We start from the raw sequence: 17,430 nt of genomic DNA, 5'->3' as shown, positions 1-17,430 counted from the left end.
GGCTCAGCGGTTAAGATCACTGACTGCTCTTCCAGAGGTCCCGAGTTCAATTCCCAGCAACCACATGGTGGCTCACAACCATCTGTGATGGAATCTGATGCCCTCTTCTGGTGAGTCTGAAGACAGCTACAGTGTAGGCACACACACAAACAAATAAATCTAAAAAAAAAAAAAAAAAAAAAAAGAAAGAAAGAAAAGAAAAAAAGAAGGAATGGCTCATCGCACATCCTTTCTTTCTGTCCTGAAAGCAGGGACCAGGCTTTCCTCATAGTTCTATGTAACCCTTAGTGTGGCAGCAGCTTGAAACTATCTTCCTTTATTTATTCCATTGCTGTGTATCTGATATTAAGAAGGAGGAAAGATCAAAGCACAGCCTTTGGGTTGGCACTCAAGTTAATCGTCTTTGTATTAGTCATGTGTCTCACTGCTGGGACCAAATACTCGAGAGAAACAATTGGATGGAGGAAATGTTTCAGAAGGTTTTGTCTGAGACAGGGTAGGTCCCCTTGGGGCCTGAATGAAGCCCACATCATGTGGGTATAAGTACGTGGCTGAGGAGACTGCTCGCCTCATGGAAGCATGGGAACAGAAATGAACGTGCATACCTGGCTGGCTTCCTCCTCTGCCCCATTTTCATTCTGTCTGGGATCTCAGTCCATGGGATGGGGCTCCTCACCCCTCTGGAAATGCTCCCACAGACATGGGGCATGATTTCTAAGCTGTCCCTAAACCAGTCTGCATGACAGTGAAGACTAACCATCATAGGTATCTTGTGAGCAAGGGGACGTTTTAGACACAGGGAAATAAAGGCAACCTGGAGGTGCCTTATAAGAAAGGGAATGCGGGCCTGCTTTTGTCAGAAGGTCCCACGGTTCAAGATGATGCTTCTCTCCCTGATGATCACTTTCTGAATACCTCCGATGCTGAGGGTTACAGAACAAACAAAATGGCAAAATGAACAACAAGGAGACTTTCTTGGTGCTACTGCTCTGTGACAAACTATTCCCAAATCGAAAGACTGAACCTAACAGCCATTTCAGTCTTCTTCTACATTCTACAACATGCATGAACCCGGTAGAGACAGCTCCTTGTCTCCCTACAGTGTCAGTCAGGAGAGCTCCAAGAACTGGGGTCTGTGTGGACCATTGTGCAGCTGGGTCCTGGGTCTGAGCCTCAGACACTGCCGTAGGATGGGTCCCCACTTCTCCCTCAAGGTAATCTCAGGCTTCCTGCTTTGTTTGTGGTGATTTGAGTTACACAGAGGCTGGCCTCCTGCCAGAATGGAAACACAAGCTGTCAGGGGTTGCAGAGTAGGCACTGTTGCTGCATTCTGATGGGTAAACCATGTCACAATATGAACCTAGATTGGAGAGCAGCAGAGTGCATTCGGGGTGTGGTTATGAGGAGGGAGGTTACCATAGAAATGCAACATCAACTATCAACTGAGGGACATTTAACCACAATGTCTTCTCTACTGCACACTGTTCAACTGCCCAGGCCCTGTCCTATCTCCACTGTCTCTGAATGTCATCAAAATTCAGTTTCTCATGCTGCTTGCTGAGCACCAAACAGATCTGAACCACACTCTAAACCTATCTGGCAAGTCAGCTTTAGCAAGCCATCATTTGGGGAAGGAAAAGAGCCCATGGCACCTGCTGTTCAGTGTAAGTCGCTGTTTGGAGTGCCTGCTGTCACCAAGTACAGGAGGAGGAAGCCCCGCTGTTTTTCTCCACCGCCTATCATGTCTTCCATCTCTGCCTGCATTCTTTCTCTCCCAGGACACTACTCCTAAACACCCTCATTGGCTCATCTATTGGTGACAGATTCTCTCAGTTCTCAGAAGGGCTCTTCAGATCCCTCCGTGTTTTTATAACCTCCTGTTCTTTATTCTTGTTGATTTTTCCAGTTCTCCAACTGAACACAGAGTTCTGGGAATAACCAAACAATGAGGGTTTCAGAACTATGGTGAGGAAAAGCCTGGGGAGCAAGTCGGTTGGTGGAAAGAAGGGACTAAGAAATTTGTTATTTAAAAAAAAATTGAGATGGAGAATTAATATGCTACCCATGTTAGTCTTCAACTATGCTTTCAAGTGTCCTTTGTTCTCCCAAATAGCTAGGACTAGAAGAATTTTAGTCTTGCAGCCAGTTTTGACTACCCAAGTTGGATCCCTAGAACCCACATGGTGGAAAGAGAGAACTGACCCTCTCAAGTTGTCACCTGACCTCCACACACACCATGACTCCCAGTAAAGAAATAATGGTACGGGTTGCATACAGTTGTTGCATTAATGTTATTTTCAAAAAGTTACTAGTACCAATCTTACCTATTTTATTGCTCCAAAGAGACACCATGACCAAGACAACTCTTATAAAAGGAAGCATTTTAATTGGGGCTGGCTTACAGTTTTAGAAAATTAACTCATTATCATCATGGCAGGAGTAGACAGGCATGATGCTAGAGCAGTAACCGAAAACTTTACATTTTGATCTGCAGGCAGTAGGGAGACACACAAACACACAGAGAGAGGCATCAGATCCCATTACAGATGGTTGTGAGCCACCATGTGGTTGCTGGGAATTGAACTCAGGACCTCTGGAAGAACAGTCAGTGCTCTTAACTGCTGAGCCATCTCTCCAGCCCAATATTTCTTTTCATTATTGTTCTTTTTAAAGATGATTTTAAGACAATGACATTTTAAGATCATCCTAAATTAAAGACATGTTGTGAGCCAGCTTCTTGGTCTTTTGGTCACTAGCAAGTAGCAAACTAGCAAAAACAAATAAATACATTTTTTAAATGCTTAAGGTAACAGTTATTCCCCCACGCCTCATAAGTTACATGTCACCTGACAGAGAGGAACTGAGAAAAGAGCTTTTGGGACACTGTGCATGTAAATGTTTTAAGGAAGTATACATCTATTAGACTGGGGAGATGGCTTAGTCAGCACAAGTAGGTATAAGGGCCTGAATTCGGCTCTCAGAACCCACATTAAATAAAAGCTGGTTCACTGGAGTATGATTACAATCCTAGTGCTGGGCCACCAGCCATCAAGACACACCTAGTTAGCAAGCTCCAGGCCAGTTAAAAGATCCTGTTTTGGTGGAAAGGTGGATGATGCCTAAGGAACAGTATGTGAGGGCGTCCGTCCTCTGACCTCCACAGTCATGTGCATATATGTGCACACACTTGCATAGACTTTTACTTTGGGTGCAGAGATACACTTCCAGGGTGATTGTTCTGACCTCAGTTGCTCTCTGACATCTTCTTTTCTCTTACAATCACTTGAGACTGAGACTCAGAGGGGTATCCTATGAGACGGAACAGAGGAAATACCATGCCCAGGCAGGGCACTCCCATGGGTCACTTTCTCTGCTGCTCTGGTCTTACAGGATTTTATTGGCATAGAAGAACAGCAGGATCTCTGGATGGTAGTGGCTCTGGAATTAGACATTAGAAAAGGTACGTGTGAGGGAGGTTGCCATGCAAAACACTGGGAGCAAGAGTGGAAAACAGCCGATGACTTGAACTGAGCTAACAATAATATTGTGGATCATCTTCCAGGCATCTTGCCATTAACGTCTTGTTCCAGATCTGTTGTAGTTGTAATGCTGGTTTGAGGTACTTTAGGGGGTGGTGGGAGGTAACTTCCTGCTGCACTGGGCCTGCAGGAGAGAGACACCCCGCCCCCACCACACGCACCCACAGGAGAATTCCTGCCCAGGATCACTCACCAGATGCCGGGAAAGCCTGGGGTTCTTCTGGTCTTCCTCACTTTGGAAACTCAGCTTCTTTCTGGGTTTCAGATATGGAACACAGGCTTGAACAGTCATCTTGCAAGCCTGGGGGAAATAACATGGCTGTCCAATTGCCTAAACTATTAGAAAATTTTAGAATCCCATACTGGGCAGGTGATCCTACAAAAAAAAAAAAAATTAAAAAATGCAACCCATCTTCGGTCAGGACCACTGAGGCTGGGAAAGTGATTCTCTGGTCATTCGAGAATGAATGTAAAAGGAGTTATCCTGAAATGGCACAGCTCTGCCGTGCATACAGTCCTTCTCACAATTACACCACATCCACGATCTCTCTTCCTCACTCCCTCCCCGCTCTTCCAAAGGGATTTGGTAGAGCTCTTTGTACCCAGTACACTGGGGAGGGGGAATTTGCCCAGCTTTATGTAGATGGCCATTCTAACTGGCAGGAACTCAGAGCCTGGCTTCTCTCTCCACTTAGCAAAGCTGCCACCACCCCATCTAGGAACAGCAGAGATCTTACAAAGTGAGAAAAGCATGTTGGTCTCACCTTGGCAACCTGAGGGCTTTCGTCCTGCAAATGGCTTAGGAGAGAATCTTGGGTCTGATTAACCTGGTGGGTGAAAAATTTCTTCCATTTTCTTCCAGCAAAGGCAGCCAACTGCCCAAAGAGGACAAAGGCCAAGAGGCGTACACCGTCATCCTCCTGTGGGTTTTCATTAACAAGAAAACAGAGCCAGGTCTCCATGATCATATCTCCGCCAGAGTAGACCACAGCCATCTCAGGTTGTACATTAAAGGGTTAGAGTTAGGTTAGGGAGGAAGAGAGGGAGGGAGGGAGGGAGGGAGGAAGGAAGGAAAGAAGGAAGGAAGAAAGGAAGGAAGGAAGGAAGGAAGGAAGGAAGGAAGCAGTTTTGCCAGGATATTTATAGAGAGACAAGTTGCAGAGAGAGAACAAGCCAGACACAGGTAAAGACAGAACAAGCCAGAGAATGTGAAGGAGCCAGAAGATAAGAAGACACTGCCCAAGTTAGTATGAGGCCAAGCAGAGGAATTCAGTAAGAAGCCAAGAGAAGCCAGACTGAATCAGTCAGAGTTTGAGCCAGAACAGCTGAGTTGAACCAGCCAGAGCTCAGAAAGAACTAGAAAGGGTAAGCCTATTCAGCTGTAAATTTCAGAGACTAAAAAACATTCTAGATTAGACTGTACATATGTTAGAAGCTTCCAGGGCTATACCTAGGTTAGCAAACGAAGCAGTATGCCTCCAAGACAACAATGACATTATTATAGGAGAATAAATATTAATTTTATACATATTGGGTCCCCAGCCATTCCATGCCATATCCAATGAAATATTAACATCTGTCCCAGTGGAGGAAGAGAGCCAGGAGCTCTGATAGAAAATCTGAGTAAGCTCACTGTCTCTCCCTTTTTCTTGAGCTCACTGTGTGGTTCCACAGGGAATTAGGGAGGGCGGGACAGCAGTGATTGGCTCTGGGGATAACTAAAGGTCTGAGACATGTCTGACAGCTGCTGCGTTTGACAGAGGCAGAGAATAACAGTGACAGGCTGGCTGTCAGCTCACAGCTGGCTGACTCCTCACTTTGAGGCTCACTGTTGCCTTTCTCAGTCGGCCCATTTTGTCCTGTGGCTAACAGTGCAGGGACCACCATCAGATGGCTGCTTTCAGGATGCATAGTGGCTCTGTGAACTGGGGGCGGGCCCTGATCTTTCCTCGGTCTCCAAGTTTTGGAATAAAGATCATAGCAGAACCTACAGAAAAGGGTTACTGTAACAACCGCATACGTATCCATGGCAACTGTGTAGCATTGTGTAGGACACACAGAAAGGACTCACTGAACACTAACATGTGGGGAAGAGAATATGAGCACAAGGCAGCAACAGCATCAGCACCACCGCCGCCATCACTGTTGAAAGGAGAACTTCTCATTCATCTTCTATGCTCTCCAAAACCCCACCCATAACTTCTCATAACTCTTCTCAAAAAATGTATTCATAAATTAGTGACTAATATAGACCTCGTTACTGAGAAACACTACCCACGGTTCTTTTTTTCTTTCTTTCTTTCTTTCTGTGTTTTGAGACAGGGTCTTTTTATAGTCCTGGCTGTCCTGGATCTCACCAGGCAAATCTCTGAATCACAGAGCCCGGCCTGCCTCTGCCTCTGCTGGGGTTAAAGGAAGCTCGAGGTTCTCATTTCTAATCCAGGACTATGTCGCAATCTCTTCCCACTTACGTCATCCAATAAGGTCCGGGTCTGAAGGGTGATGTCTATGAAAAAGGAGCCCAGCCCTTGGCCCTGGACTTTGCCCAACATGATGGTCAGAGTCTTCACACTCTCGCGGATAACGTCAGAACTCACAGGGTCATACAGTCCATGTACCAGGAGGTCAAGCATAACTTTCTTATACTTTCTCACCTGCTAGCAAGGTTGGAAGAGCATTAGAATCACAAATATACATACACGCAAACACGTATGCACACATGTGCACACACATGCCCACATACATACCTTCACTCCTAATCTTTCAGTAGCCCAAGTTATCTTTTATGGCTTATTGGTATATGTGTGTGTGTGTGTGTGTATGTATGTATGTATGTATATATATATAGGTGTATATATATATATATGAATATATATATATATATTCATCCCCCAATATCCCTCATCCTCCCTTCCCCCACTATTCCTCATGCCATCTCCTCCTCCTCACAGAAGATCCCTCTTATTTCATGCCATTCATATGTATAGTAGATAATAAAGTGTATAATATATGCATAATATATATTAATGCATAATTAATATATATACACACACTTTCTTCTGAATCTTCCACCAACTCAGTCAAATGCAAATGCTTCTAGTAATCCAGGCCAGGAGCCCAGCTTGGTCTTAGATGAACACAAAGGACAAACAGGAATGAGGCCTCTGGACAATGGAGATGGGAGATTCTTCAAGAGCAGAGGGTGAGCAAGAGTAAGATTTTTCCAGGGACCTTCAGAGTGTTAGGTGCCTTTCTAATGTCGAGGGCACAAGATACCATCAATGTGCCCAGGCACTAAGGTAAGGAAGGGGCATGAAAAATGTCTCTCACTAAACAAGAATTATGAGAAGATTGTCTAAACTCTCAGAGACCTGAGTCAGTGCTTCCGTAGCTGTCTTCGGAGGCTGACAGAGCTGAGGCACACCCTTACTTAATTTGTTCCTCTCCTGTGGAAGAAGAACCAGTGGCTTGCTTCTAGCCAGATGCTACAGAAGTAACCAGATGTCTCTCCTGGTTGCTAAGCTACATTATATAAGACTCCAGTAGAGCAGACAGGAGTGAGAGACACCTCGAAGAAACAAGTTATCAAGTTTTGAGAGTGTGGGGGTAGGGGAATTACCCCCAGCAGACACCAGCAAGGAAAGAGAAACCTCAGTCCTACCACTGGAAGAGCCAGTTCTGCAAATAGTCTTTCTTGGAAAAGACCCTGAGCTTCTGGAAGGCACAGCCTGGTGAACGGCGGCTTGCAGCCTTGCCAGATCATAAGCAATGGATGCAGCTCTGTATCCAGGCCCCTGAACGCAGATCCTGTTGTTACGTGGTTTATATGGCTTGTTAGCATCAGTAGTCCATGGAGTATGTGCCCAAGCTGTGTGAGGGCTTAGAGTCTTGGGAAGACTATCTGAATTCCACCTCCCCCTACCTTGTCAGGAGCTTCACGAGCCAGGGTACCCAGGCCTTTCATTGCTAGATGGCGCTTTTTAGCATTAGGATCCCGGGCTCTTTCTGCCAAGATGAAAAACACATTCTTCAAAGGCTCTCGCTTCTGCAACCTCAGTTTCCAAGAGACCTGGGTGGTCAAAAGTGCATTAATTCAGAGGCTGGTGAGATGGCTCAGTTGCTAACGTGCTTGCTCGCCAAGCATGAAGACCTGAGCTTGGATTCTCAGCACCCACATTAAGTGGCATCACTGGGGAATCAGATCTCAGCACTGGGAAGACAATCACTGGCCAGATAGCCTAGTGGAATGAGCTCCTACTCAGTGAGAGTGCAGGGTAACTGAGGAAGACACCTGCTGTTGACATCTGGCATGCACTTACACACACACACACACACAAGGGTGAGGGTGTCAATTCAAAAGGGCTTGGAATCTTATTCTGGACTCAATCCCAATCACTCTCTAAAGAAAATGCTATTTTGCCTGTCCAAATTTGTCTTTCCTTCTAAAGTTAACTAAACATACCCCCCTCTGTGTGTGTGTGTGTGTGTGTGTGTGTGTGTGTGTGTGAGAGAGAGAGAGAGAGAGAGAGAGAGAGAGAGAGAGAGAGAGAGAGAGAGAGAGAGACTAGTCTTTGAAGCCTGGTTTTGCATAACTAAGCCCCTACCTTACCATTAAGCTATACCCCAATCTTTAAAGATGATTTACTTCTGTTGGCAAGTATGTCTGTCTACACAGTGGAGACACTGATACAGAAAATAATGCAGGACTGGGGTTGGGTGGGTTGATGATTCTGGAGAGAGAGAGAGAGAGAGAGAGAGAGAGAGAGAGAGAGAGAGAGAGAGAGAGCAGTAAACTGTGTTACAAATGCTGAGAGGAAAGGGGGCTGTCCTTGAGACCCAGTGTATGCTGCACTGTAATTTCTCTGATATGAAAAGTTCCCCAGCCCCTCTTTCTCTTCCAATCCATCCTCATTCCTCTGATGTACTCATAGCAAATTAAAATAAATGTCATGTTTGTATGATACCTGCTTTATCCAATTCCCCCCCCCCCCTCTCAATACTTCTTAGGTCAGGTCAATGTTCCTGCATCTCCATCCAGCAGGATGACAAACTCTAAGAGACCTTCCTCAGAGGTCACCTTTCTCAACCCTTCACAAACATGATACTCAATTACAACATCTCAACGAATATCAATCAGTTACACATTTACAAACATTCCGGGACATTTGAAGGTTCCTCCAACTTTTAAATTCATGCATCTGAGCAATGAAGAAGAGGAAGAGAAGGAAGAGAAAGAGGAAGAAGAGAAGAAGAAGAAGAAGGAGGAGGAGGAGGAGGAGGAGGAGGAGGAGGAGGAGGAGGAGGAGAAGGAGAAGGAGAAATAACACAATGGGGGAATACTGTGCTTTTATGCAAAATCCTACACTTTCAAAACTAAACAAGATCAGATATAGGCCACCTTTCCACTGAGCAGATGAGCTGCCGCTCTGGTGAGCAATGGGCTCCAGTGCCAAGAAGGCTCTGCTGTTCTTCAGGACACAGAACAAGGCAACCCACATCAGAGTCAGACCCCAGACAATGAAGGATCCCACCAAGGGGACAGGGGTTAGTGATGAAGTCTTCAGATGAAGGCTCAGGGGGTAAAGCACTTCCCATGCACACATGGGGACCTAAATCTGAGGCCCACATAAAGACAGGCACAATAGCACTTGTCTATAATCCTAGTTACCTTGTGACAAGATGGGGTGGGGTATCCCAAGAGAAGAGAACCCTGTCTCAAAGGAGGTGGAAGGTAAGATAGACATCAAAGGTTGTCTTCAGACTTCTATGTGTGCATCATGACTCGAGAGTACCTGTATTCACATTGTAATGGACACACACACACACACACACACACACACACACACACACAGAAAGAATGGGAATCAAAGACAAAAGCTAGCTCCCATTTTTAGGAAGAAGGTAGAGATGCAGGGTCCAGATCCAGCCGTTGGCTCAGCACTGTGCACAAGATACTCTAACTCTCCAGCATCCTTGCTATTTCTGAGTGTTTATCACAGTGCTTGTTTGTTTTATTTTAATTTTGGGTTAGCAGCAAACTTCTCATCTTCTCACAGCATCCTCTATCCCTGCCGACAAAACTGTCATCACATGGCTTCCAGAAGGAACCCAGGCAAAGCAGCTCTAACGGCAGCGATAGCAGGCTCACATCTTACATAGTGGTGACTGGGAAGGGACGTCATGTCTGACCTTGGAAAAGAAAGACAGCAGTGGTGTCCTCCTCTTCTTGGGCTGAGAAGTAGGGGTGGGGAGGGGCTGGTTCGGGATTCTCTGCGTTTGTTCCATGAAACTAAAAAGAAAGAAGAAAGTGGGAAAATAAATCATGAAATGATCCCCAGAAGGTCATCTGAAGTGTCTGTCCATCAGCTGATCACTGTGCAGAATGCACCCTACCAGGGAAGAACGCAAAGACAGCGGGAGCCCTCCACCTTGCTGAGGAACTAGGAGTCACAGGACAAGGTCAGAAGCTCAGCGAGACAGACTGAGGGAATCAGCAGCTGACCTCAAACTCTCAGCAATCTTCCTGACTCTGCTTTCTGAGTGCCAGACCAGAGCCATGCCCCGCCCCCCTCAACTCCAGATGTGTGTTATGAGCTACTTGTTTGAATGTGGTGTGCGGCATGGTGCTTCTTTAGTGGCTTGTTGCCTTTGAGCATTCTGCAGTCTAACAGAAGAGTCCCACGCGTGTCTGCAGGTGGTTCTCATCTCTGGAGATCTCAGAATCACTTACTGCATTTGAAAAACCCAGTGTCCTGGATGCCCTAGTTCAAGGTTGTCAACACCTCTGGAAGTGACCTTGACATCAGCTGTTTTTGTTTTTCTTTTTAAGTTGGCCACATAATTAAATGGCCAGTTGCTGCACCAGGGTGACCAGACACCTGACTTGGTTTGCTCGGGGCTGAGGAATTTCCTCAAGTCAAGGGGCCCAGAGCAAATTGGAACACATCCCCACCCGACAGATCCCAGCCTCCTTAGGCAGCCGCGTATTGGAGCTGCTGATACGGTTGGGCGTAGAGGTGGGTGGGGGTTCATTTTCTCTGTCATCTTTGTTTTTGGAGCACATTTTCTTGGCCAGAAGGCACTAGGAAGTCATGAAAATGCATCTTGTACTTATAGGTAGGTGCCCAATAGCAGCAAAGGGAGAAGTCATTTCCTCCAGAGATGCATTCTCAAATGGGTTGTCCAATCCCAAATTGTCAGCCCCAAACACATATACATGAACAATGCTAAATGGATTCCAAGAGTTGTGTGTGTGTGTGTAAGTATATATGTATATACGTATATGTGTGTGTGTGTAGATATATAGGTATATACATATATATATGTGTGTATACATACATATATAGATAGGCACACATATGTAACAATAATAAAGAAGACAGCATGCACTAGAGGGAGAGTGGGGAACACAAGGAGTTGGGGGAGGAGGGTGGAAGTGATACAGATGATGTGTTTATTCATGAAGTTGTCCAAAAAAAAAAAAACCTTTTAAATGAACAAAAATACATCATTATTCTCTAGCCTCTGACCCCCCATTTCTCCTTCCTCACTGGTCAACAGACTTCCCTGTATCCCTGTGAGAGGAACTAAAACAAAGCAGCAGAAAAATGGGGATGAGGAGATGGCTCGGTCACTAACGTACTTGCTGTACAGGATGAGAGAAAGCCAGAGTTTGAATCCAGCCCCCAGGAAAAAGCCAGGCCTGGCAGAACACCCCTGTAATCCTAGCATTGGGGAAGCAGAGAGAAGAGGACCCCGGGGCTTGCCAGCCAAACAGGTTAACCAAATTGGTGAGTTCCAGGTGTACATAAAAAAAAAAAAAAAAAAAAAAAAAAAAAAAAAACTCTCAAAAATTAAGGTAGAGAGCAAATGAGGAAGACATATAATGTCAGCTTCTGACCTCCACTTGCAGACACACTCACACACACACACACACACCACACCAGTCTCTCTTTGCATCAGTCACCTGACTGACTGAGAGCCCCTCTGTTTAACTGAAGGCACCCCAAGAAATTTCACACTGTTCGGTGGTTCTCACGCCTGAGCACACGCCAGAATGGCCAAAGCAAGCATATTAAAACCTACACACTCCAGGCCTTCTCCTCGGAGTTTCTGATTCCACATACTGGAACAGCAGGCAACCAACTAACATGTATTTCTGGTAAACTCTCAGGAGGCACTGAGCTACGATTGGCCTGGGGAACCATACTTTAGAACCACCTGAACACAAGAAAGAACCCACAGTGTTGAAAGACTGTCCCCTCCAGAATAAAGGACTTACAAACTCACACTGAGGCAGGCAGAAAACAGTCACCACAAAAGAAAGTATGTGGTTGCTTCCAGAGTTTCCTTCAGGCCACTTGATATGCAAATAGAACCTGCTACTTCTCCCGTGAGATTCCCTGGATTCTACCTGAGGACAGCTACTGTCACTTTAAAAAGCACATGTCTGGTGGGCTGGAGCATGCTTGCTGAAGAGGCCATGAGCCTCATTGTAAAGCATCTGGCATCTGTGTTCCCTGGCAAAGTAAATAGTGCCTGGAGCTACTCTCCACTGGGCAAGCAAACAAGCTACTCCTTGTTTCTTACGCTTAACTTCTTTTTCAAGATTGACAGAGCCACAAAGGATGCCAGCCAGTTGAGGGAGCTTCCCCCAGCTTCAGACACCAAGCAGCAAGCCTGGTCCTAATAGGCAGGGCTAGAATCCAAAGTCAGAACATTCGCAAGCAGGGCAAAGTGAAAGAACAGAGAGCTTCTCCAGGAAGATACTGCACCTGCGATTAGCAACTCACACGGGTTCCCTTCTCTAGCTTACTGCGTGTTCTAGCACACCTTCTCCATGGTCTCTGCTTCCCCTCACAAGACCAAAGCTGTCATCTCCTGTCAGCTGACGGGCTGCCTTCCAGAGCTTATCTTAACCCAAAATGCAAACTGTTTTCCACATTATTAAGGGAGCCTTTCTATTTGAGCATCCTTAGGACTTGTCAGACCCCAGGTACACTGCATGATTGCTGGACCAGAATCTCAGGGAGCCAAGGGCCTGAATGTCACACTTTTTGAGTAATAAGACTCTGGGTATGGCTAGACACATACTGGTGTATAGGAATCTTTGACCTAGAAATTAACCCCAAGATTGGCGCACTCCATAGAGCTGAGGCTATACTTAAGGAAAGATGCTGGGAGTCACAGCACAGAAAAGCCATGTTTGAGAGAGAAGAAAGTCGTTATTTATAAATAAAGAATCGCATCATGTGTTTGTGGAGCACATTGAAGTTCACAGATGCTGTGATTTGGCTTTGGCTTAGCCCTTCCAGACTCACATTGAAGCTGAATGCTCACTACGAATAAGGCTTTAAAAGCCGGCTCAGGCTCCACCCTCACTAGTAGAATCATCTGTTCTTGTGATTGAAGGACCAAAGGGCTAACATCCTCATGAAAATTAGCCTGTTGTAGAATCCAGCTTGGCTGGACTGAACTCTCACAGGGGATGCTCACTTCAGAAACCCACCCACTGATGGGGTCCTTTGACTTTAGACCTGAACTGTGAATTCGAACCATTCTGTTACTCAGTTTCTGCTGCTCTGTTATCAGCAATGGAAATGAGCTAAGATAACTGTGGAGGTTAAAGTCTGGGGTAAAGCATGACCCTAGCAATGCGAGATCCTGGATTCTAGGATGCTTCTTGTCCTCCAGCACTAGAACCCAATTGTAAGGCTTCGCACTGGCCTATAGTCTCAACCCTCCGTTTCTAAAAAGCAAGTGTCACAACAAAGTTCAGGCTGGCCTTCCACTTGCTATGTAATGCAAGCCAGCTTTCAAACTCGATATTCCCCTGCCTCATCATTAAAGTCCCCTTTTAAAAACAAAAACAAAAAACCGAAAAGCAAAACAGCACCCGTAATCCTAGCATTCAGGGAGCAGAGGCAGGAGGACAGCCTGGGCTACATCATGAGCCCCAGGGCACCAACCTGGGCTGCATGGAGAGACCCTGACTCAAAATAAAAGGAAGTGAAAACAAATGCAGCGTGGGGGCTGGGTGCGCTCGAAGCTCTCGGGTAGCAAAAGCTGAGGGCTGAGCATGTGTTCCAGAGAGCTCTCAGCTTTAGAAGAATATCTTTTCTCAAATACATACATACATACATACATACATACATACATACATACATACATACAAAGAAAGAGTTACCTGGGTCGCAACCATCTCCAGCACCAGCAGCTTCCTATGAGACCTGCTCAACAGTGTGACCTTTACACCCCACCCTATCACAACCCAAGAATCACAACAGTGTGACCTTTACATCCCACCCTATCACAACCCAAGAATCACAATAGTGTGACCTTTACACCCCACCCTATCACAACCGAAGAATCATCTCCACCTGGGGCCACACAGGCTGCCTGGGACAGGCAGGGTAAACCAACTGTGGATGGATGCAGAACATGGAGCCCCAGTGACTTGGAACTGAACACTCTTTTCCTGCTAGAGGTAGGCTTTCCTATTGTGCTTAATGAGACCCAGGCTTGGGGGTAGAGGAGGAGAACCAGGAGGAGGGGGGGGAGGAGGAGGAGGAGGGGGAGGAGGAGGAGGAGGGGGAGGAGGAGGAGGGGGAGGAGGAGGAGGAGGGGGAGGAGGAGGAGGGGGAGGAGGAGGAGGAGGGGGAGGAGGAGGAGGAGGAGGAGGAGGAGGAGGAGGAGGAAGGGGGGGAGGAGGAGGAGGGGGAGGAGGAGGAGGAGGGGGAGGAGGAGGAGGAGGGGGAGGAGGAGGAGGGGGAGGAGGAGGAGGAGGAGGAGGAGGAGGGGGAGGAGGAGGAGGAGAACCAGGAAGAGGAGGAGGAGGAGGAGGAGGAGGAGGAGGGGGAGGAGGAGGAGGAGGAAGAGGGGGAGGAGGAGGAGGGTCCTGGAGCTTCACCTCAGGCTGAAGGCAGAAGTCTGACAGACTCTTGTTTGGTCCCTTTACACACTGCTTAGCATCTCTCCAACTCGGACCTGTCCCCAAGGCCATCGGCATGTTGTGGTGCTACCTGGTCCTAGAGAAAAGCCAGGGATCAGGGGCACTGGAGGGTTTTGAAGCTATATTCTAACAGCCAGACACACCTTTACAAACATAAATCCCTCAGACTCAAATATTAGCTCATGAACATCCCTCCATGTCATGAAGCCACGAGGCGAATTATAGAGACCCAGATTACAGACAGGCATGTTTTTCCTCATCCGTAAACCGAAGAGGAAGAAATGGCTCAAACTGCACACTACCCTTTGAACTCTGACTTCCTTAGGTATGGTAATAATATGAATCGATACCAGCGGTATATGAGGCACCAGGGTCAGGAGCTGGGGTAGGAAGAGCTGCCCTGTTCAACTCAGGCCAAAGGTTAACTGTGATTCTCTGGGCCCTGTGCAAATTCTGCCACCCGCAGCTATTCACACCTCTGTGTGCTCCAGGGTAGGAGTTTCTCAAGAAGTCATTCACGGCTGTACCCGCCACTGCAGCTGTGACGTGAATCAGTCTACCTGCAGGCGAGGGATCAAACATCTGGACAAGGAAAGGATGTCATTTCTCCTAGAGCAAAGTTAGATGTTTCGGAATGACTTCACCAGGAATCGGCTCAAATACTGCCGTGCAGTTAGGCATGTGGACAGAAGATGTTTGAGGAAAATCGTGATTTTGAAAGCAGGTTGCAGGTAACTTCACAAGTGCCTTTATGCTTTTGCTAGAGTAAAACAAACCAAAGCTAAGAACAACGTGGCATTATCCATGTGGTTTGCACAAGAAAACAACCCGAGAAGCCAACTCATAGATTAAAATCTAAAGAAAAGGCCATGTCCCGAATCAGTGGGAAAGCTGTGTTTCAGGAGAAATTGGGAAGCTTTACTTTCATGAGTTTCTGCTTTAACTTCTTTATTGACTAAATCCACCCCCACCAGCTCAAATAAAAGAATTTTTATTATACTTTATTTAATCTCACATTTTCTTAATGAAACAGGCAGTTTTCATTATTATCCTTTTAGAGGAAACACACACACACACACACACACACACACACACACACACACACACAAAACCAAACTGGAGTTTAGGATAATATCAAACAACTCAGCCAAACACAAACAGCAATGGGATTCAGAATTTTGAACCTGCAGCTCCTTTTTTTTTAACAACAAAAAAGCAAGCAAACAAAAACCTTTCTAACTTCCAAACTGCCCTGGAACTTGCAATCCTCCTGCCCCACCCTCATTCAGGAACTGGGGGGGGGGGGGGTCAGAGTTGGGTACCACCACAGCCGGGTACAGTCTGTGCGTGCTTTTCATGGGCCCTGAAAACTCCTAGACAACTCCCTGTGTGCGACCAAACGTGTGGACTCTTTATTCTGAAGCATTCATATTTTCCCTCAGACTGTCCTACACTAAGACTCTCTGCCAAAACACAACGATCTGTAACCCACCTACTGACCGACTGGTGTAGTTTACTAATATGGAAAAAAGAAAGTAATAATGGCTTCCAGGTCAGTTGCTGCCCTATTCCATTTTCCAAAGGAAAACATCTCAAGATAGCAGCAACATTCTTGGGACTCAGTTCCTCCGATGCCAGTGGCCAGAGCCCATTCCAGGATCGATGTGGAAGCTGGGCACCTGCACTTCTGCTCAATCAGGGATGCTCAGCCTCCCTTACCTGGTTCCTGGGGTGACTGTCACGTGAAGAACCGCAGTTATGGGGGCTGGAGGCTGGTCCTGGGTCCCTCGGGAGGCACGCTGTTCCAGCTGTTCGGGATTGGCCTCCAAATGTGGTGAGTCAGCGTGATTTTCCCAGCCCTGGTTTCCTTAGATACAAGAAGAGAAACCAGAAGTTCCTCTCGGAATTTGGAGCCAGCAGAGAATGGAAACGTGAGATAAATAGGAGAGGGGATCCGCGAGGACGAGGTGGTGAGGTGGGGGAGGGAACTGCCCTCCAATGACACCCACAAGGTTGTCGTTCGCCCACCCAAGATGCAGCGCCTTTGAGCACCACCCTGCCGAGGAGTCTCCTGCCTGCTGCTTGCTGTTCCTGGCCCTTACGGATTCCTGCTGTCCGGTCTCATGCACACTTTCTCCAGAAAGAACAGCAATTCTGAAGACTTCACCCTTGCCAAGACACGCGTTACCCGGCGTCATTTTCCCGTGAGGCCAGTAGATGGCGCCATCATTCCAGTCAAGTCTTTCAGGGCTCCGACCTCCTCTCCCCCACATAATCCTATTAGAGCAGCATTTAATCTAAGAGCAGCATTTAATCTAAGGACTGGACTTTGTCCCTATGCCAAGCAGCCTCGTCGTGACTAACTGTCGCACTAACAAGTGTTTTAGCTGCTAACACCGGCTCCCCGAAAGGGGCTATTCAAACATTCAGCAACGTAAACTATGTGTTAGTTAAAAACTGAATGACAAGGCTTTTCCTGCTACTTCAGCCTCTCGGAGCCTCCCTCCACATCGTTTCTCCTTCCCTGAACTCTGCCACCATGTACATTAATCTTTGCATCAACAAATATTTATTGACTGGCCTCCTGTGGGATAAGGGAGGTCAAAAGACCCAGAAGGGGCAGGGTTAAGAAGGAAGAAACTGTTTCCACATTTGAGAGCCTCTTACCCTGTCAGGTAACATCTGAGGATACTTCTCATGCCAAGCCTTGGAGTAAATGTTACATTAATTATCCCATTTAATTTGGACACCAAACCAAGGAGACAACATCTGTTATCCTTGGCTTCAAACATTAGTGGCATAGAAAGAGATCCACTACATGCCAAAGCTAGAGTTTGGATTCCCAGGCAGCATGCAGCTATGCAAAGGGCTAGTTTAGAAGATCCATGAGGTGTATAAATATAAACCACGTAAGTATGTGGGTAAAGAAATTGAGGATCA

At 46.6% G+C, this 17,430-nt stretch overlaps 1 protein-coding gene across 1 annotated transcript; it reads right to left on the bottom strand.

Moving 5' to 3' along the window:
* Window positions 1-3,384: 3,384 nt before the first annotated feature.
* On the bottom strand, window positions 3,385-16,615 carry MRO (maestro; the record flags this gene model as incomplete). The annotated part of the gene is given in 10 exon segments (XM_080919998.1): window positions 3,385-3,438; window positions 3,733-3,840; window positions 4,304-4,459; window positions 6,011-6,193; window positions 7,462-7,608; window positions 9,729-9,828; window positions 16,210-16,259; window positions 16,262-16,423; window positions 16,425-16,594; window positions 16,597-16,615. Coding segments are annotated over 10 exon segments (1,149 nt in total).
* Window positions 16,616-17,430: the final 815 nt, after the last annotated feature.

The sequence above is a fragment of the Micromys minutus genome, assembly GCF_963924665.1.
Source record: "Micromys minutus genome assembly, chromosome: 8".
Lineage (NCBI taxonomy): Eukaryota > Metazoa > Chordata > Mammalia > Rodentia > Muridae > Micromys > Micromys minutus.
Note: the sequence above shows the minus strand (reverse complement) of the source record. Positions and strands in the feature narration are given on the sequence as shown.